General features: G+C 42.4%; 1 protein-coding gene across 1 annotated transcript in view; it reads left to right on the top strand.

The window, feature by feature from the left end:
* HGFAC (HGF activator) overlaps positions 1-23,262 on the top strand; it is a 141,276-nt gene that overhangs the window by 63,995 nt on the left and 54,019 nt on the right. The window contains exons 5-9 of the mRNA XM_089691562.1: positions 1,250-1,372; positions 3,962-4,096; positions 8,755-8,865; positions 9,571-9,748; positions 17,984-18,069. Coding sequence (XP_089547688.1) covers positions 1,250-1,372; positions 3,962-4,096; positions 8,755-8,865; positions 9,571-9,748; positions 17,984-18,069 — 633 coding nt within the window. The remainder of the gene's footprint in view (positions 1-1,249; positions 1,373-3,961; positions 4,097-8,754; positions 8,866-9,570; positions 9,749-17,983; positions 18,070-23,262) is intronic.

The raw sequence follows: 23,262 nt of genomic DNA on the forward strand, positions 1-23,262 counted from the left end.
CTCAAAATAAAAAGATTTTTTTAGTGTAGTTACACATAAAGTCTTTCCAAGACAGCCATCAATTAAAAAAAAAATAAAAAAAAAAGATTTACAGAGCCACCTCCTAATCTAGGTAATATACTATGCTGTACCATAGCTACAGCAATACTTTTTTTTTCTATATGTTTTTCACAAAAACAAACATTCTGTCTCCATGTCTTTGTGTCTAAATTGGGCACCATTAATAATGAGTAGAGCTGGATTTTAGACACATCCTCCATGGGAATTGGCCCATGGTTCATTTCACAAAGGATTTAGGGTTGCAAAAAACCTTTAGTCTGCCATTAATAATGTATTTCATGAATGTTTCTGTATTACTGTGTAAACACAAAACCTTCCAGGATTCCCCTGCAGGGCATTCCCAAAGGGAATATCTCATGCTGCAGAAACATTTTTCTTTGCCTTTTAAAGGATCAGTCCACTAAAAACCTTAAATTTCAGTGCTGGAAGACACAACCACCTGACTATTTCTTCCATCTCGTAGAGACTCATATTCATGAAATGTCGGTGACTGCAAACCTGCTGTGCTCATTATCAGGGGCTCCTGCTCTCTCCCTGCTGGATTTAAAATGTTATTCTATAGGGCAGCCATTAGCATCCAGGGTCCTCCAGAAGTTCCTAAGGGTTCCTTGAGCTGTGGGAAAATGGCCTCCCATGTGAAAGTATCTGCATACTTCTGGGCGAGCAGCACCCTTCAGCAGAGTTAGCTGATTGTAAGGGTGGCATTCTTACTACCATTTTAAGGGTTACATTTCTTTCACTGACTATCAAAAGGGCATTGTTTCAAAAGGTGCCCTGAAGAATTAATTTTGCCAGGGTTTCCCTGAGACCCGAAAATTATTTTGAGTTCCTCTGGGGTAAAAAGGTTGAGACAGACTGGTATAGAGAATGCATAGGTGGTGCTGGAACACGCAAAGGTGAATGGGAACATTCAAATCCCAGGTGGACAAAAACCATCAAGGGTTGAAAATTATGCCAGGGAGATCTCACTGTTGGAGAAGACAGAAGGTCTAAGACAAAAGAGGCAGACTCAACCCACCAGGCTCCATCTGTTAGAAAAAAAAAAAAAAAAAATCACCTTTGGCCTGAATATTAACATTGGTTTTCTGGTTTGATTTTTTCTGTCAATCTGAATAATAAACCTATAACAAAGGTGAAAACAAATGTTTTAAGTATACTTTACAATTTTCTTTACTTTCAAATTTTACAGTTTTTGAGGATCATTGCGCCAAGAATCCTTGCCAAAACGGTGGCACCTGTACCAACATGCAACTCCTGAACACTTTCTTCTGTGTGTGCCCAGAGGGGTTCTCCGGACATGACTGTGAAATTGGTTAGTTGCTTATTGTGTGTGATGTATGGTGGCAGCAGAACTGTGCTTTAAGTGGAACTTTAGTCAGAAAATGAAGTCATGCTAGATCATTTCAGACTGGCCCACCATTAGCAAGTAAAGCTACTATATGTAAAACATTAAAAATAAGTGCCTATACTGTTTATAATCCAGTCTCACCCTGTTCTGCACATAAGATGCTCTCTATATTTTGCACTGTGCGGAAAATCAGAGCCACTACCACTAAAGGCCAATCTGCTGACCGCCTAAAGATTTAATTCTGCTCCGGAGCTCTGGGCTTCAGCGAAATGGTAGCCTCCAGCAAGAAGAAACAGGAGCAATGCTGGAAGCAATTTACAGCACACACTGAGTTTGGTAGCATAACTAATAATACGAAATGCAAGTTCCACGTTCATTTTATCAACTTTATAATGTTATCATCATTTTTATAATTTACCCATTATGTGTAAAGGTTCTACTTTAAAACACGACTAAATCTGCTGCTTCATTGCCCAGTCATAGGTAGGGGTGGGTCTGTAACCAGGCTTGATTACTTATCTACAGTGTAGTTTGTAAGACATGGTTGTGCTATCTGACATGGACAATGGCTAAACAGAACTACAAACCTGTTGGCAAATAACTATCATAACTGGATTTTAACTGTCCATTTACCTGTTTGCCTGATTTTTAGCTTTAAATGATGAAGGCATTACAGCTGACACTGCATGATTTTCTGTGTTCCTTTATGTTATTCAAATTTTGGACTCAGAAATTTGAGGGGGGATGAGTCACTGTGATAAATCACTGGTGTGACTCTTTCATGTGTGTAAATTGCAGCTTCAGCTATGGGGCCTGTAAACAAAGCTATTTTACAGGCCCCTTAAATAGATTCTACAAGCTACAGATATGAAGTCCTAAAGCTTCATGTAGCTATCCATTCAGTTGTATCCAACCCTTGGCGATTGCATGGACCATTACTCATAAGCAACTTTTTTTCCATGAATTCTCTTAGCAATTATTTTACAGGGTAGGTTGCCAGGTCTTTCCCCAACCCCTACTATGCCGGAGATCCTGCATGGCCAGGGATGAAACTAGGAGAATTTAGACAGGAGCCAATTAACCTACCAGCATGTCTTTGGAGTGTGAGAAGAAACCGGGGTACCCGGAGGAAACCCACGCAAGCACAGGGAGAACATGCAAACTCCATGCACGAGTCGCCATGGTTGGGAATCGAACCCATGACCCATTTACTGCATGGCAAACATGCTAACCACTAAGCCACTGTGCTCCATGTACTGGCTGGTAAAAAAAAATATATAATTTTCAGACTTGACTAAGTCTAAAATAACTAAAACAATATACAGTGTATATATATATATATATATATATATTTTTTTTTTTAATACATACACACACAATATATATATATCCAAAAAAATATATGTATTACTACTAATTCTCTTTAATTGCGAACAGTAACTACTTATTGCTAACAGTAGTATGCAATTGAATGAAACAGATACACCTTAGACGAAATCCATTGCAACCAGTATAGATTTAGGTTTAAAAACATAAGTCTCCTGAAAACAAAAAATTTGCCAATATTTTGCTTATGGGTACTTTAAAGTCCAACTCCAGGTTTGAAAACCCCCTCATGAAATCCCCCCCACCCCACACCTGTTTGGGAAAAAAAAAAGCTCCTAGACAATATAGCAGTCACCTAATGACACTTGCTGACTAATGAAGCACAGTGAGCCTAGGCTGCGTGATGATGCCACTCAGGGGATGTGATGACGTTGGGAGTTTTTCAGCTTGTAGCGGGATCGTCACTAAAGAGGGAATCAGTATTTTTTTACTACTGTTTTAGATTTTTTTTTAATGGGTAGTGTTATGGTTAGGCTGGTAAGAAAAAAAATGGTGTTAACCATATAAAATGCATGTAGCCACATATAATAATGAATAATCAAATACAATTTCAGCATTGCTATTATGCACAATCACTACTACTGTACATGTTGCTTATGTCCTATACACCATAGGGAGCCATTGACTTCATGGGGTTTATTTACTAAAGCTGGAGAGTCCAAAATCAGACTCCCTGCTGCATAGAAACCAATCAGCTTCCAGGTTTCATTGCCAAAGCTTCATTGAACAAGCTGAGGTTAGAAGCTGATTGGTTTCTATGCAGAAGGGAGTCTGATTTTGGACTCTACAGCTTTAGTAAATAAACCCCCATCTGTCTGAAAGTGGGCAGTAAGTGCTCCCTCTAGTGGCTAATGTCCAAATTTCTATATTTAATACACTAATAGCAAATATGGAAAAGCAAGTATGTATACATGAAAATCAAATAAAAAAAATGATAGCTCAATATATGCATTCACTGAACATATGCTATACTTTCCATTTATGACACTAAAGAGAGAGGCAGACTTCAGATGTGTCGGATGTCTGAGACAGAGTGTGACAGAATCAGGCACTGACTACACAGAAAAGTATACATTTTATCAGTTAGTCTGTAACCTTTTAGAAATCTGCTCTAAAATGGTCGGGTAATTACATTTTCTGTGACTGGTTCTCTTCTCCCCTGTTTAGCCAAGTGCTTTGATGAAGCGCACTACCAGTATTATGATACAGGAGACAGCTGGGCCAGAATTCACCATGGAAGAGTGGAGCGATGTACCTGTCAGAACAGCCAGATAGATTGTCACACTGGGGAGAGATACACAGGTAATACTAATCTCTAACAATAGTCTGCAAAGTGCAGCAGTAAATGTACCATCATAAAAATAATGACAATAAATATTTTTATTTAATTGGAAACTTTCTCTACAGCTCCCCAAGCTCCATTGAGTTGGCAATGTTTCTTCTGGCAATCTACACTTACCGGCCACTTTATTAGGTACACCTTGCTAGTACTGGGTTGGACCTTCTTTTGCCTTCAGAACTTAGACTTCAGTCTTAATTCTTCATGGCATAGATTTAACAAGGTGTTGGAAACATTCCTCAGAGATTTGGTCAATATGAGCCCATATGCTTCAAGGTTTGACGTGTTGTACATTCAGAGATGCTATTCTGTATATCTTGGTTGTAACGAGTGATTATTTGAGTTACTGTTGCCTTTCTATCATCTCAAACCAGTCTGCCCATTCTTCTCTGACCTCTCACATCAACAAGGCATTTTCGTCCATACAACTGCCACTTTTTCTGACCATTCTCTGTAAACCCTAGAGATGGTTGTGCATGAAAATTTCAGTAGAACAGCAGTTTTTGAAATGCGTAGACCAGTCCGTCTGGAGCCAACAACCATGCCATGTTCATAGTCACTTAAATCCCCTAATACTCAGTCTGAACTTCAGCAAGTCATCTTCACCACGTCTAAATGCCTAAATGCATTTTAGCTGCTGCCATATGATTGACTGATTAGCAATTTGTGTTACTGAGCAATTGAACAGGTCACGTGTACAGCATGGTATAAACTGTTGTCGCCTAGCAGAGGTAGGAATTGCTATAATGTCCATGGCCTTCTAAACACGGCCTGCCATTTATTCTAGAATCCTTCGCCCTGGTTAATTGTTGCATCATCATGGTGGCTGTCATGTGTTAAAACACTAAGCAGGGGAATTCAAAACAGCCCTAACAGCACTTTTCTGGCGATTAGTTCCCTTAAAAACTACCTGCACCTAATTCAGGCAAGCATTTGCTCCATTGTCCATAACATTACCGGCACATGCAAGGTAGTTCTCAGTACCACCACTTTAAGCGACACATTGTTAAAGAATTACCACCAGTTCTAACATTAGGAAACTGGTGTTATTTAGGACCAACTTTGAGCTGGTGTACAGAAGTTGCCAGAGTGGGCTGTACCTGTGCTGGGAAGCTTTCATGTCTGCGATGGCTTTCCACACACAGCTCTATCTCCAGCCCCGTTTAACTATTGGCTGGGAGACTCTCTGGTCGAACGCTACATGGAAATGAGGATACAGGTGATGTCATTAGCTAAATATGGGCAATGCCCACGTTCAGGAAATGACAGGTCACTGGGTGGGTCAGCTTTACTTTTGATTGACAGCTCATGGCACTATTGGACTGGAGAGCGGCTATAGATCTGACCACATCCATGCTCTGCCATTCAAAAGTAAAGTGGACCTGATGGGGAAGTAGTCTATCTCTACTTGGGTGAGTGGATCCTGTTGAGGAAGTGATAGACTACTTCCCCCCTCAGATCCGCTTTTTTTTTTGATTGACAGCTCATGGCATTATTGGACTGAATAGCGGCTATGGATCAGCCCACTGCTGTGCTTTGTCAATCAAAAGTGGATCTGATGGGGAACTAGTCTATCAGTTCATCAACAGGTTCCATCCACCCCAGTACAAAACTCCTCAGCCATGTGAGTCTCCATGTGAAGGGTGCATGGGCCAGGATAGGAGGGTGGGAGGGAGTGCACTAAGGAAGGAGTGTCCAGTGTGGACAGTCCTTCCTCTGTAAAAAGAGCAGACAGGTGGTGCAAACACCTAGTGCATTATCCAAGATCTATTCAAAGGTGTAAAAGACAAAAACATACTCAGACATAGCATGTATAATAAGCTTTTGTATAATGGAGATGGCCCCAACAACAGGCAAGGTGTTCCAACTGTCAGTGTAGTCAGGAGGCTGATGCGTTTCGGGGACGAGTCCCTTTCCTCAGAGCTACTTCCGTTTTTGCGGCCATCTCCATTATACAAAAGATTTTTATACATGCTATGTCTGTGAGTATGTTTTTGTCTTTTAAACCTTTGAATAAATCTTAGATAATGTACTAGAGGTTTGCTCCACCTGTCTGCTTTTTTTCCAGCGATTGATTTCCCCCGTCTGAGGAGGGCTACCCTCCTGAAGCATTATCTTTAGGCCACTTCTGTCCTGGTCCCCTTGGCCTCCCTTTGGTATTTAATTTCCTGGAGCGCTGGAGAGTACACATCCAGACCTTCCTCTGTGCAGACATGGACAGATTCATCTACCCGACTGTGACAGGTACATGAATTGGACGCAAGCACTGACACTTTTGGTGCCGCACCCCAACAGAATTCCAAAGGGTGTCCATGACACAATTTATGAATTCCCCATGGGTCTTGTAACTGTAACTTTTAAAGGACAGCTGCAATTCAAATGTTAAAGTGACTATGCTTTGCTCATGCGGTGTGATGTAACATGTTTACCTAACTGGCCCATTCTCTGCCCCGCAGCTTACACTCACCTTTGGATCACTCCCCTGCTTTAGTAAAGAGGAAGGAAGAGCATATATGCAGGGTGGAAAATTGTTCATTTAAAGTGCATGTACTGTACAGCCAAAACTTTTTTTTTTTAATTTTAGATTTGGATAGGTTAGGGAAGGATTAGAAACTGTCAAGATTTTATTGTTGTCTTTCCCTCCCTTAGATAGATTCACGCTCTCTTTTTCTCTTTGAGACCATTGTCACTGGAACAAGAGGTGGGGGGAAGTCTTCTGCTCATTTTGTAGAGATTTCCTTGTCCTGCAACTCAAGTCAAAAAATAAACTTTAATGGGTTTTAACTCTTCCCTCTTTATCCACAACTTGAAAAGAAAAACGTCACCTATGCATACACTTTAAATGTACCTGTCACTTTGCCCTGCAGGGATAATGCACATGTTCACTTGAAGCTTTTTATCTTGCCCCAGCTTTTTCTAATTACCATCCCTTCAAATTATACCACTGCTTGATTCCCACTGTTCAGTGTTGACTTTCCTATGAAACGTCAGCATTATAAATATATGATAGTATGTTAAAATTTAATTGTTCAGCATGAATATTTATAATTTGTTACCATACATATATCATTAATGAATAAATTGTATGGAATTATGAGTACTTTGTATTATACAAAATGTTGGTTCTGCTTAGCTTTCTTTATTACATAGAAACACTATATAGTGCCCAAAAGGGCACTGTAGCTTGTTTTATTCTCAATTTACCATTTAGATAGTCAGTTTGAAAAAAAAGACAAAAATCCATCTAGTTCAAGCAACAGAAAAAAATCTAAAAGGAAACCTCCATATACACAATCCTATACCCAGTGGCGTCAGTAGGGGGGTGCAGGGGGTGTGGGCCGCAGGGGTGACACCATCTCAGGGGGTGCAGGAGCAGGATGCCAGCAGAGCGTCTGGGCTCTGTGAAGGTTCTGGCCAGTTATTGGGGTGATCCCAGATTCCTGGCACAGTGACAGCTGCCCCCGGTGTAGCGGTAAAAGGAGTATCCCGTGATATGTTCCCTCAAGCAACTGTGCATGTGTCAGTTTCAGGCCAAAGAAGCCGATCTCCAACTTTAGCAGAGAGCTGCCACAGTTAACCCCCTTACAGGCTGCAAACCGCTGAAGCTGATCATGCAGATCACTATGGTTAAAACCGACACATTCGCAGTTGCTTCAGGGCATACATATCTTCACAGGATATTCATTTTACTGATACACCGGCACCGCTCCTTCCTCCCTGGAGGGGTGACACCACATGTTACTGCACCGGGTGACACCAACCCTAGGGAAGCTTCTGCCTATACTCATAGTTGATCTGGAGGAAGGCAAAAAACCCAGTAAAGCACAACCCAGTTTGCTCCAGCAGGGAAAAAAATTTCCTGCTCCCCCAGGAGCACAATAAGATATTCCCTGGATCAGCCACCCCTGGTGCTAATATCTGTTAGCATCCAGTTATATTCTGCACATTTAGGAATGCATCCAACTCTTTTTTAAAACAATCTACTGATTTTTAAGTCAGAACAGTTCTTGGGAGAAGTCTATTTCACATCTCCTACTGTGAAAAGGGCACTCTTTACATCTGGAGGAAAAGAAATGTAAAGAGTGCCTCCTTGTCCTCTGTAATTACATTAAAGTGACTAACTGTACACCAATTTCACTATAGGGACCATATATGGATTTGTAAATGTTGATTAAATTGTTGTTTGCTGCAATCACACCTATGCAGTTTGCTTTTTGTCCGTTTTGGAGTGCTTTTCGCAGTTTGTTTTGCAGTTTTCTGCATTTTGCATTTTTGTTCAGCTCTTCTTTTTTTTGTTAAAGTAGAATTTTTTTTTCGTTGTTGAGCAGAATAAAAGTGCAAAATTCAGCAAAAATGCACTACCATGCATTTAAGCAGCTTCTCCATTGAACTCTATTGTAGCAAAAATGATGCTTTTTAATAGTCCCTGGCCCTTTCCAAAAATGCAGCAGCTCAAAAAAGCATAGATGTGAACATATTCCATAGGAAACCATGTTAAATGGACTGCAGTGTGTTTCTGCAAAAAGCACTAAAAAAAGGCATTGGTGTGAAGGGAACCTTAATCAAAAACCAGGGTTCTATGATAGGTTCTTAACTAACAGTGACCTACCTGCCTTCCCAGGCTGTCTAATAAACCCATGCCAGAATGGAGCAGCTTGTCGTCTGATGATCACAAGCGGGAGACCCGTGTGTGGATGCAGAGGAAGATTTGTTGGGAAATACTGCAATATTGGTAAGTCGTAAAAACCAATCCAACACAGATCTGGTCAATTTCTGGAAAGGGGGTAAGTGGGGCATTGGGTGGAACTATGAGCATGTCCTGGCGCAAAGTTATGAGAATGTCACAAATATTAATTTTCACAAAGTCTGCTGCTTCAGTGTTTTTAGATGGTTTTTGTCAGATGTTACTATGGTAAACTGAAGTATAATTACAAGCATTTCATAAGTGTCAAAGGCTTTTATTGACAATTACATTAAGTTTAGGCAAAGAGTCAATATTTGTAGTGTTTCATTAGGCAAGCTGCATAAATAGTTTTTTTGACAGTAGTTCTCTCCCCCAGTTTCTCTTTAACTGATACTTAGCCTCTCCATGCTGTTGGTTCTGAAATGGATGTTCAACAGACCAACAAAAACTGATTTTATGGCTATCTCTGGTAGCTTTTCGGCAGATGGCAGCTTTTGCAAAGAAGACAGGACACTGTTTAAGTGCACCCTCTGGTACAATAATTCAAAAATAGATATACTGTATGGTTGAGGAATAACTTCATTTTACCCGAGTAGGTAACTTCATCGGAAAATAGTTCATTTGGGTTTTAATAATCAGTGGCGAACCAACACGTATTCCCCTTTTTAGTTAATATATAACTCTGTTTCATGCAGTTGTAGGACTACATTAAAGGACAAAGATTTGTGCCTTTTACCCGTTTTTACCTTTTAGATGTCAAGAAAAATTGCTATGATTATGACAACGCCACTGAATATCGAGGTATTGCAAAGAAAAGCCTTTCGGGCTTCAGCTGCCTTCGATGGGATTCGGACTTGCTTCATCATGAGATCCACATCGCAATGCTGGATGATTATATCCGCAAAGGTTTAGGATCCCATCCATACTGCAGGTGAGCGCATTCATTACCTGTTGGTTGATGTCCGAAAGGCTACATTCACACCTGAGCATAATGGATTTCAAATGATTAGCCAGCTTTTTTTTTTTTAATCAAATTGTTTTTACTAAAAAAAAATAAAAAAATAAAAAATTCCACAATATGCTATCAGAATAAAAAGCAAACAAATCTCCCCAGAATGCTACTTGCAAGTAGCAAACTTGTTCAAAGGCTTCCAAACAAAAGATTTATTTGTTTCAGGTACTTATATGGCACCATCAAATTACGCAGGGCTTTACATTTATATTCTGCAGTCATGTCAGTCCCTGCCTTCAAGGAGCTTACAATCTAAGGTCCCAAATTCACATTCATACACATACTAGGGCTAATTTAGACAGGAGCCAATTAACCTATCAGCATGTCTTTGCAGTGTGAGAGGAAACTGGAGTACCCGGAGGAAACCCACGCAGGCACAGGGAAAACATGCAAACTCCAGGCAGGTAGTGTCATGGTGCAGTGGCGTCCAAACGCAGGTGTGGGGAGTGCATCCTGCACTGGGTGACACCGACTGCACAGGGTGACACCGGATCCACTCCACAAAAAGGTAAGTTGTAAAGCAAGCCAACGATCCCTGCAGGATGGACCCGATCCATCCTGCGGGGATCGTCAGCTTTCTTTACAACTTACCTTTTCTTGGAGTGGGTTCAGTGTCACCCCATATAGGTTGTATCCTGCGGGAATCGTCAGCATGCAACCTATACGGGCTGACACCAGACCCGCTCCAAGAAAAGCTAAGTTGTAAAGAAAGCCGACCATCCCCGCAGGATGGATCGGATCTGCGGATTGAGCATAATGGATCGGAGTCCGATCCATTCTGCGGGGATCGTCGGAGGGGGTGTCACCAAGTGTTACCGCACCGGGTGACACCAATCCTAGGGACGCCTCTGCCATGGTTGGTATTTGAACCGACAACCCTGGTGCTGCCAGGCAGAAGTGCCAACTGCTTAGCCACTGTACTGTGGCCCAAAGCCTAGCTACTGTACTGTGGCCCAAAGCCTAGCTACTGTGTTGTGGCCCAAAGCCTAGCTACTGTGCTGTGGCCCAAAACCTAGCTACTGTACCGTGGCCCAAAGCCTAGCTACTGTGCCGTGGCCCAAAGCCTAGCTACTGTACTGTGGCCCAAAGCCTAGCTACTGTACTGTGGCCCAAACCCTAGCTACTGTACTGTGGCCCAAAGCCTAGCTACTGTACTGTGGCCCAAACCCTAGCTACTGTACTGTGGCCCAAAGCCTAGCTACTGTACTGTGGCCCAAAGCCTAGCTACTGTATTCTGGCCCAAAGCCTAGCTACTGTACTGTGGCCCAAAGCTTAGCTACTGTACTGTGGCCCAAAGCCTAGCTACTGTTCTGTGGCTCAAATCCTAGCTACTGTTCTGTGGCTCAAAGCCTAGCTACTGTACTGTAGCTCAAAGCCTAGCTACTGTACTGTGGCCCAAAACCTAGCTACTGTATTCTGGCCCAAAACCTAGCTACTGTGCTGTGGCCCAAAGCCTAGCTACTATACTGTGGCCCAAAGCCTAGCTATTGTACTGTAGCCCAAAACCTAGCTACTGTACTGTGGCCCAAAACCTAGTTACTGTACTGTGGCCCAAAGCCTAGCTACTTTCTAAAACAGTTAAGCAAATAAACTGTGTGTTGTGAAGAGTCCTTATAAAATATATCAGCACGATATGCACATCCAAACAACGTAGTAAAGCAGAAAAGTGCTACAAATTACAGTAAAAAATGCATTTGCAACCCCCTGTAAGACTCTACGGAAGGAGCTATTCAATCGGCTAGGTGAAAATGAACACATTCACCTAAAATGAACCAGGTAACATGGAGCAGTTCATTATAAATATATACACAACCCTGCGAATAGCCATCCACGGGGCCTATACCCAAAAAACAAGTAGAGGTTCTCTAATTTCCAGTGAGCAAAACAATCGAAAGACATTCTAAATAACAGCGGAACTACCATTGTTTTGTGCATATTTCTAAGCGCACACGTGTTTTTGAAGCGTTTTTTCATGTGCTGCAAATGTGTTTTGTAAGCTTCAAACATTTTTTTCCCCCTGCCCAATAAAAACTTAATAGAATAATTTATGACATCAGCTGTCGTCATCTTCCTTATATCTGCTTGCGTTCTTTGTGTGTTGTTGTGGCAGAGAAATGCTTGAAAAATGCACAAACTCTTGTGTCACGCAGTTTCAAACACACCCATTGAACTCTATTGGGCTAAATATGTGCAAATCTGCTCAAAAAGCTCCTGTATCTCTTCCCATGATGAATGACATACTAAAAGCGACAACGACTAATGTAAGCAGGAGCAATTTGAATAGATGGATTTATACTTTCTGAGCGTTGTTGTGCGCAGGGGCGGACTGACAACTCATGGGTCCCCCAGGCAATAGGGGATCATGAGCAGGGGCGGACTGACAACTCATGGGGCCCCCGGGCAATAGGGGCCCCATGTGTCCTTCATGGGCCCCTGTGTCCTTGCCCAAACTCAAAAAAGCCTATGAAAAAGTACCAGGGGCATCTCATGGGGCCCCCTACTGACCCCGGGCCCTCGGGCAGTGCCCAAGTTTCCAAATGGTCAGTCCGCCCCTGGTTGTGCGTAAGCGTGACAAAATGCTCAGGAGTGAATGGGGCCAAAAGGCTTAGCAACTATTATTCCCATATAATCTGTATTTACACAACTTTGGAAACCTGCTCATGATGTACAGTATGTTTTAGACCCCATTCACATTTGAGCGATTTGTAATCATTGGCATAATCGGACCAATTCTGCACGCATTTCCAAATCGAGGTAAAATCGCAGCAAAGTGTGTGACGCGTGTTTGGGTGGCCTTCATTCTCACTGGCACCTGAAACACAGGGCGATTCTGCTATGATTGTCATGTGAAAATCATAGTAAAACGGGAATGAAAAAAAGTGCCAAAATTTGGTCTTTGAGCTTCGTTGGTGTGACAGATGCGCATAGTCTAACCCATCCAAGTGAATGGGGTGTCCTATGCATGTCACACGGAAACAAATGTGAATTGCGCAAAAAAAAAAAGCAGGGATACGCATTCCCACTATATGTGAACTGTGAACATGGCCTTAGAGAAACTTATATTTACCCTAGGTTTACACCTAAGCATTTTCCGCAGCATTTTGCCGAAACGCACTACAGTCCATTTAACATGATCTCCTATTGGACAGGTTCACAGCTCAGCGTTTTCACCCGGTGCGTTTTTTGGAAAGGGTCAGGCACTTTTTTAAATGCAAAAAGTTGCATTTTTGGTTCTATAGACTTCAATGGAAATGCTGCAGAAAATCATGTAGTGCATTTTTGCCGTGTTTTTGATGAGTTTTAAATCTGCCTAGCAACAAGAAAAAAAATGCAAAATGCATCGCAAACACATTAAAAACGCACTGCAGAAACGTATCAAATGCAAACTGCATAAGTGTGAAGCTAGCCTTAGGTTGTTTCTGATCTATATGCAAAATAGAATAAAATCTAGCTGTATTGGCCATGGCCAGAAGGTGGCATCATTAGGCAATTAACGCACCATGCAGATGTCAGATGTGAGCGTGCTGGATACACATCATGTATATTAACTGCATGGGCCACAGGGGCCCTATAATTGTATGCAGGCATTAATTCAGGTAGAGGTTTTAAATTGCAAACTTGGGCACCGCAACTGAACCCTACAGCGCTGACCTATGACCCAGCGTAGGAGAGTGGTGTGAGTTTAGACGTTTTATGACGCAGGTTCATCAGATGCTGAGGTTTTAATTAGCCACTTGATGATACGTGTGTGTGTATATATATATATATATATATATATACAGTATATGTGTGTTTTGATTATTTGATAAAACTGACATTTCGATAAAAGATTGGCAGCTCTCAGAAATCAGCTGCACCAATGGACAGTTTGATCATTTAGTGATTGTTTCCATGAAAAAGGATCAATCAGCAGAAAATCCGCTTAGCCCAAATTCAGCCATTTCCTAAACAGAATATCTATTTCCAATTTTTCGAAACAATGGAATTCTTTTGTGTTTTGCTAACAACAAGCAGATCTAGGGAACAAGTCAACGGAAATGTTCTGTTAGCCCAGAAGTGCTGCAGCTGTGCCAGAGTTAGGAATTCTACACAAGCAGGGGCGGACTGACAACTCATGGGGCCCCTGGGCAATAGGGGATCATGGGGCCCCTGTGTCCTTGCCCACACTCAAAAAAGCCTATGAAAAAGGTACCAGGGGCATTTCATGGGGCCCCCTACTGCCCCCGGGCCCTAAGGGCAGTGCCCGAGTGCTCGAATGGTCAGTCCGCCCCTGTAGACAAGTATCCTGTTTAGAGTTTTATTCCAGTCAAAAGATTAGGATGCTGTAAGCTCCTAGGGATGTAACTACTGGTGTAGTCAGATGAAGTAGGTGAGTGCCTGGATGGACATCAAGGCATTGAACAAATCTGAAAACGTTAAGGGCCGATTTACATTAGCGGTGCCATCTGAAGAGTGATCCACAGCGGATCACTTTTCAGAGGGTGAAGGTGATCTAAAAACCCACACTACCGCTCCACAACCTGCATTGCATGCACTTGCAGTGTTGCCTCATTCATTTAATGAGGATACAGTTCTTGCCACACCACACCACATAGCATTGTGGCCACAGCAAGTATGCAACCCTGTGTGTCTGCCAATGCAGCTTAAGTAGAAAGGAAGTGGGCAGTAAAAACACAGCTCAACCATCTGTTTTTTATGTCCACCTCCTTCCAACCTCTAGTGTTAACTTAGCTTTAAGCATGTATACTTGTGATTGGCCAACTGTTGGCGCCTAACTGCTCAAGCTCCCGCCCCGCTTCTTCTTGGATAGGATAACAACCCACCTACTGGTAGATGAAAGCCTTCGCCATATTGTGGAAAACTCCTGGCCTTTGGCCCACTCACATCATCCCAGCTTTAATATTAAAGAATAAAGGAATGTCCACACTTGAAATATATTTTACTGTACCTTCTCAAAGATGGCCATGACCTCTAGCTTCACATAGACATACTGGCAGAATAGTTTGGCGTGGAACACCATACAGCTCAACCATCTGTTTTTTATGCCCCCCCCCTCCTTCCAACCAGTCTGTAGCAGTCATTTGGATGGGGAATGCCAGGACATAACTTATAAGGCATATTTCCTTTTGCATCTCCTCTCTCCTTGGAGGCCCCACCGTGTTGGGACAATGCTCCATGGATACGGAGTCCACAGCATTCAGCTTCCATCACCAAGTAGTAACAAGGTGTCCTTGTTAGTATACCAGGATAAAAAGGAGGGAACAGCTCCTCTAAGTGCAGTATGATGAAAACATTTTTAATGTATACAAGAAAGCACCTCACAAAGGTGGTAGATATTAAAAGCGCTAGTAAACATATAAGTCCCACTGTGCAGTTCCTGAGTGGTCCCGCTAGGTGTTTCTGTGTCCAAGCTGGTGGCAGCATTGGTGGTTTCCAGAGCTTCCTACTCTGTTCTGGAAAGCTGAGGACGTTGGCAGCCGGGAGATGACGCCACTTCTAGGTATACACATGTTCAGAGCATGTATGCTCCTTCATCAGGCCTTTTACTAACACCATTGTGATTTGCTTCATTTTATATATTAAACATGTTTTTATCATACTGCACTTAGAGGCATTGTTCCCTCCTTTTCAGTTCCTTCCAGAGTCCCTTCTAGCTTGTATTGGAACTGGCTGCCTTGAAGTGCCTACAACCAGGGCCGGTGCTAGGTGCACCCTAGGCAAGACCTGCTACTTGCACCTCCCCTCCCCCCCTCAAAAAAAAATACAATTTCACCTGATGTTCTACTTCACTCCTGCTAACACACATCCTCTTTCCTCTCAAATTTTCCACCCTAGCACAAATCCTCTCCCCCAAATCCCCCTTCCAACATAAATCCTCCTAAATCCCTCCTCCTAGGACAACCCCCTCCAAATTACCCTTCCCAGCACACATCCTTCCTTCCCACCCAAAACCCCCCTCCTAGCACAAATCCCCCCTCCTAGCACAAATCCTCCCTCCTAGCACAAATCTTCCCTCTTAGCACAAATCCCCTCTCCTAGCACAACCTGTCCCAATCCCCCCTCCTAGCACAAATCCTCCCTCCTAGCACAAATCTTCCCTCTTAGCACAAATCCCCTCTCCTAGCACAACCTGTCCCAATCCCCCCTCCTAGCACAACCTGTCCCAATCCCCTCTCCTAGCACAATTCCCCCCCCCCCATCCCCCCTCCTACCACAAATCTCCCCCAATCCCCTCTCGTAGCACATATTCACCCCCAAACAGGGGCGAACTGACCATTTGAAAACTCGGGATCAGGGCCCGGGATCAGTAGGGGGCCCCATGAGATGCCCCTGGTACCTTTTTCATAGGCTTTTTTGAGTTTGAGCAAGGACACGGGCACCATGATCCCCTATTGCCCGGGGGCCCCATGAGTTGTCAGTCTGCCCCTGCCCCCAAATCTCCCCTCCTAGTACAACTCCCCCCCAGATGTACAACAGTTCTCAGAAACAGTGCTTATACAACTAAATATTAATTAAGTGATTCAAAGGAAAGCAAAATCTTCACACATTTTTCAGTTTATATAGTGAATGTTTGAGTTTCTAAAGAAGAATACAAACACTGCTATTTTTGAACAGTCTAATATTCACTTTTCTTCAATTTTTTTTTAGAGGAACAACACAAATTTGATATCATTTTCTTCATTTTTCATTTGGAATAGAATGTGTAGTGTTCCCAATGCATTTGTGTGTATGGAAATAAAAGCTATTAGAAGGATTTTGAGCTTTATTCAACACACTGCTATTATTTTGAACACAACTGTACATCCAAATAGCTCTGGGTGGTTTGGCTTCCATGCACCAACTCACTAGGCCCCTCCGATCCTGGCATTTATATGGGTACTGACTCCACCCATTACATCACAAGAGGAAGGTTTTCGCTAACCCCCGGTTCACATCTGTGCGGGTGGTGCCAAAATCCATGCAGCCGCACCACCCACAGCAGAGAAATGCGGACCTGCGGGCGGGGGCCATTAGTTCTAATGGCACGTCGCCCGCACTGGAAAACGCAACCATACTGGGAACCGAGGTTCCTGTGCGGGCTGCGTTTTCCAAATAAGTGCAGGGGACTTCTTTCCCTGTGTGTCACGAGCACTGGAGTCCATTCAAATGAATGGGCTCTCGTGCCCGTGCAAAACGCAGCCCATACGGCCGTATAGGTGTGAACCAGGGGTAAAGGGGCATAACACCCAATTTCTTGATTCTTGAACAGAGCCACCTGGTGGCAGATATGATAACTGCCCCTGCCTACAAGCTGACCTACATGTAGATGTTTAAAACTTAAAAGAATGCAGTTCTGTAATCATTAATGCATCATTAAATTAATTTGTATTTAAAATGCAAGCAGTGTAAGCACCTGAATCAACCTTTCGCAATCCCTGTACAAAAGCTCTCTGAAAGGGGAAGGTAGAGCAAAACACAGCAGCCGCTTAGCCTATATAAACTAGTGGTAGGCTGACCACAGCCACAGCTGTTTACATATCGCCACACACCAAGCGTTCACCTGTTGATGTCTAAGCCTGGATCGAAGTATTGTGTGCTCACTGAAGACAGAGCATTTTTAACTGTAAATGTACCCACTTGGAAGAAAAATATATTTTAAAGATATTTTAAAAATATTCTTCCCAAATATATTGACATATATTTGAAATACTACAATTTTGCCTGTATTCAATATATTTCAAAAATATATTTCAATATATACTGTATACTGTATGTTGAAATGCATTTTTTGTATATTAAAAAATATATGAAAAATATTTTTAAAAATATATTTTCAAATACATGTCTTTAAAAATACATTTAATCTACATTTTTGGAATGCATTTACAAATTTTTTTAAAAAATGTGTTAAAATTACTTTTTTATATGTTCAAAAAAAATCTGAAGAATATATTTAAAAAATATATATTTTTAAATATATGCTTTTAGAAAATAGATTTAAATTGAATTTTTTTATAATACATGTTAAAATATATTAGCGCAGGCCAATATATTGTAAATATATGTCACATATATAATTTGTTTTCTAAAATATATTGGAAATATATTTCCCTTCCATGTGGGTGTGGTGGTAAATCTTTTAATTAGTGTTTTCTTCATGTATTTGTAATGTAGAAGTCCTGATGGAGATGCAACCCCTTGGTGTTATGTGATGAAGGATAACCATCTGTCCTGGGAGCACTGCCCTATCCGTGTATGTTGTAAGTATACACATTGTTGTTTCTTCTCTAGGGTAACAATTTCCTCTAAAATTCATATTATGTGTATTTTAATTTTATTGTGGTATTTTACATACAAACAGGGCCATGCGAGGGGCCGATGGCATTTTTGGCTCCCCCTGGTCGTTAGTTGCTAGGATCTTGCATAACATCATTGGGTGTTAGGTGGTTGGTGGTTTGACTGCACATTGTCATTGGCTGCTGGGACACAAGTGGCCGGGATGCATAGCAACAGTGCTATGGTACAGGCATTGGGCCGCACAGCGTCATTGGTTGTTATGATGCAAGTGGCCATGTGCACAATAACAACCAATGACGTTCTGTGCTTGGGGTTGAACATACACAGGGCTGAACATACAGACTCTGGCCTCAGTGCCACCCCCTATTGTGCCTCCATGAGTATTGCCTGAGGAGGCTGTCCCAATTGGCAAAGCCAATGTTTCCCTCCTCGTTGGGCTCCAAGTGTGGGTAACATAAGAGTCCTACCCTGGGGTGGGTTCTTCTGGGCTATGCTGCGCACCATGGACAGGGTCACTTGCCCTGCACATGGGGTACCTTTTACTGTGCTGTGCTCATAAATGCCCCGTGATAAGGCGGAGGCCGCTTTCAAGGATAACTCAAGCTTAAGGCAGACCTCCAACTTAGAGCTGGACATACACCGTATACACTGAACGATAAATTGGACTTCAGTTAATTCTCTGCCCCCGTGTCAATGCCCACCTTGACCATAATGGTTGCAGTTAGGAGGGACATGCTAAACCTCTTCCTACTCCAGCCGTCCAACATGTCTTTGCTACCACACTCCTAGTAATAGAATGGGGTCCCGCCGTGCACCTACTGTGGATTCCATGAGTCCACTTAACTAACTCTTCTGCACCTGGTGGGCAGGACAAGGGCCTCTGCTGTGCTGATCTGCTCCCGTTGCTATAGAAAACGTATTTCTCAGGAAAAAAGCACCAGAAGTGACCCCCTCACTGCTAAAGGATACCCCATCTGTCACAGGTACCATTCTTAATGACAAGCTCTTTGTACTAGTTGCTAGGCTTCAGTTAACCCTGGTAGCCACATGCTTGTACTCCACACTGCATTAACTCTTACAGAGCGGTCTTCATACCCCAATGTGCTCTACTGACCAGAGCTGCAGACTGTGTAGTGTGCCCATTATTTGCATACACCCCTTTGAAAAACGTCACACCAGGCATGGCAAAGTTTTAAGGCTTTACTTGGGAATCTTCAACATAACAGGCAAACAGTCTTTTCTTAACCTAAACCCTTACTACGACTTTAGCTGCCCCAGCATACCTGCACAAGTGTAGTAATTTCTTGGAAAGTCTATATTGGCAGCACTCCAGGAGCTAGTGTCATCAGGGTGGACTGCATGTCCCAGCAGTCCCCCCACATGTTGAAGGCATGGGCCGAAAACCAGGCCACAGGTCTCTTGACATTACAGTGGCAGCAGGAACAGCTTCCCACTCTCTCTCTCACACTCGTGCTCTCTCTCTCTCATGCACGCTCTCTATCTCGTGTTATCTCTTGCTTGATCAGGACCCCTGTTCCTTTTATATCCCACAGGATCGGTGGGGGGTGGACCCAAAAAGCCCACAAAGACAGACCCGGGAACAGCAGCAAAAACATTTACTCCTCCCCTCCCGGCCAGGGCAGCAAACTATCTAACAGTAGGCAATCTGCCTACATGCAGGCAGAGCTACTATGTTTATATAATAACAAGATTCATTTAAAGAGTGAGTGTTTAATACAACTTTCTATTCCTGAAACAGGCAGACTGTCTACTGCAAAGGCAGTTAAGACATAAAAGAAGAGGAGGGCAGCGCAGCCGACCATAGTGTAGTAAATCATTTTTGGTTTTTGGCTTAAGCCCCCTTTAAGTGCAACATGCAGTAACTTATGCAACAAATGAAACTGCATGAGCAACGCAATTAATCAACACATTAATCGATATACAGTCATGGCCAAAAATACTGGCACACCTGCATTTTTGTCAGATACTGTACCACTTCACCCAGAAAATTGTTGCAATTACAAATGTTTTGACATTCTCATGTTTATTTCTTTTGTATTGGTGTGACACAAAAAAGTGGAAAAACAAAAAACCAAATCTGACACATTCCACTCAAAATCCCAAAAATGGACTGGACATAATTATTGGCACCTTCTCAAAATTATAAGAAATAATTGCATTCCATGTATGCGGTACTCCTGTAGTTTGTCATGAAACTCACCTATATCAATTACCAGATTTTAATGTTCCTGTGTCCACTGTGCTCAACATTGTCAAGAAGTTTACAGCCCATGGCACTGTAGCTAATCTCCCTGGACGTGGAGGAAAGAGAAAAACTTGATCAAAGATTGCAACAAAGGATTGTTCAAATGGTGGATAAAGAACCTCGATTAACTTCCAGACAAATTCAAGCTGACCTTCAGGCACAGGGCACAACTGTGTCATCTCGCATTATACACCACCATCTGAATGAAAAGGAATGCTATGGTAGAAGACCAAGGAGGACACCACTGCTGACACAGAAACATAAAAATCCAGACTGGAGTTTGCCAAAGCTTACCTGAGGAAGGCAAAATCCTTTTGGGAGAATGTGCTGTGGACAGACGAGACAAAATTAGAGCTTTTCATTCTGCTGTTTTCAGAAGAAGAAATGAGGCCTTTAACCACTTACCGTCCGCCTTCTGTTTATAAAAGGCAGGATGGTGGCACTCCAGGGGTGGGTTGCCGTTCATAAACGGCACCCGCATTTTCTAGCTGTGCGCGCTCCATGGGAGCGCGCAGCACTGCTATCCAGTGCCCGCTGTGTTCTCCGGACACAGTGGAACACCGATCGTTGGACGGGACCTCTGTGCAAGGTCCTGATCATGTTATCACTCGTTGGCCAATCCGTGATCACATGCAGAGTAGTAAGCAAGATGTCACTTGTGACATCATTGCTTACTACGTGTGAAATCTGTGAATGATCACAGAGGTCACATGGTATAAGGCTATTCACAACAGCCTTGTACCATGTGACAAGCTGTGACCAATCACAGCTCACACAGTAGTTCTCAATGACTGCAAGAATGCAGCTAGAGAGAAGGAGAAATGAGTGCTTTTACAGCCTTCATGGGTGTAAAAGCAATCCGTGTAAAAAAAAAAAAAAATCTTCATCACCCCCCACAAGTAGTACAGTTTGGGGGGTGATGTTTGGGTTATTTTTTTTTACTAAAAAGATAACGGAATAAATTTTGGCCAAGATTTATGATGAAATACTATTTATTTGCAAAATTTTATAAGAAAAACACTTTTTTTCAAAACTTTTGGACTTTTTCATTGAAATAGCAAAAAAAAACAAAAAACCCAGTGGTGAATAAATACCACCAAAATAAAGCTTTATCTGTCTCAAAAAAATGCTAAAAAATTAATATGGGTACAGTGTTGCATGACCGCGCAATTGTCATTTAAATTGTGATAGTGCTGAAAGCTGAAAATTGGCCTGGACAGGAAGGGGGTGAAAGTGTCCGGACCTGAAGTGGTTAAAGAAAAGAATACAGTACCTACAATCAAACATGGTGGAGGTTCACTGGGGTTTTGGGGTTGCTTTGCTGCTTCAAACACTGGATGTCTTGACCATTTGCATGGCATTATGAAATCTGAAGACTACCAAAGAATTCTGGGGTGCAATGTAGGGCCCAGTGTCAGAAAGTTGGGTCTCCTTCAGAGGTCATGGGTCTTACAGCAGGACAAAGCACACATCAAAAAGCACCCAGAAATGGAAGTCAGATTTGGCTTTTTGTTTCTCCACTTTTTTGTGTCCTACCAATACAAACAAAAGAAATAAACATGAGAATGCCTAAACATTCGTAATTGTAAAAGTGTTCTGGGCGAAGTGGTGCATTATCTGACGGAAATGCAGGGGTGTCAATATTTTTGGCCATGACTGTATGATAGAGGATAAATAGCTGTATAGAACTATAGCCAAATCATGAAATCTTGATTGTGAATAGATTGATACCAAGGTATATATCATTTCACTATGGACGCACAATTTGTAGTCATTCATTAGATAAATCAATAAAACTGAATCAGTTTTTTTGAGTGTCCTCAGATTCCAGGAAGCTCTGGAGACCATTACTTAATGTCCAAAATTACAATCCCAAGAACATGGTGCTCATATTAAGATCCCAAAATGTTCACTAAATCAAAAGCTGTATTTCAATAGTGCAGATATAACTAATGGTGTAAATATCACACTCCAATCCACCACTCCCAATGTGAGTTTCACTCATCAAACGGTTATGCCTCACTTACACAATGCACTTCCACTCAACTTCACTCCACCCAATGGATTCTGTTGCCCGAATCCAGCCCTGACAGGCCGAGGAGACAAAGAACCTGAAACAAGCTGTCTGCATGTTTCAGCTTACACCCGAGGAAACTCCCACATTCAGGTGAAACTCGAAAAATTAGACTATCGTGCAAAAGTTCATTTATTTCAGTAATGCAACTTAAAAGGTGAAACTAGTATATGCGATAGACTCATTACATGCAAAGCAAGATAGTTCAAGCCGTGATTTATCATAATTGTGATGATTATGGCTTACAGCTCATGAAAACCCCAAATCCACAATCCCAGAAAATTGGAATATTACATGCAATCAATAAAACAAGGATTGTACGTAGAACAATATTGGACCTCTGAAAAGTATAAGCATGCATATGTACTCAGTACTTGGTTTGGGCCCCTTTTGCAGCCATTACTGCCTCAGTGCTGCGTGGCATGGAAGCTATCAGCCTGTGGCACTGCTGAGGTGTTATGGAAGACCAGGATGCTTCAATAGCAGCCTTCAGCTCTTCTGCATTGTTCAGTCTCATGTCTCTCATCTTTCTCTTGGCAATGCCCCATAGATTCTCTATGGGGTTCATGTCAGGCGAGTTTGCTGGTCAATCAAGCACCGTAATCCCACGGTCATTGAACCAGGTTTTGGTGCTTTTGGCAGTGTGGGCAGGTGCCAGGTCCTGCTGGAAAATGAAGTCAGCATCCCCATAAAGCTCATGTGCGGAAGGAAGCATGAAGTGCTCCAAAATCTCCTGGTAGACGGCTGCGTTGACCCTGGACTTAATGAAGCACAGTGGACCAACACCAGCAGATGACATGGCTCCCCAAATCAACA

This window comes from Staurois parvus, unplaced genomic scaffold (assembly GCF_062004578.1).
Source record: "Staurois parvus isolate SC_StPar_1 unplaced genomic scaffold, SC_StPar_1.0 ptg000564l, whole genome shotgun sequence".
Classification (NCBI taxonomy): Eukaryota; Metazoa; Chordata; class Amphibia; order Anura; family Ranidae; genus Staurois; species Staurois parvus.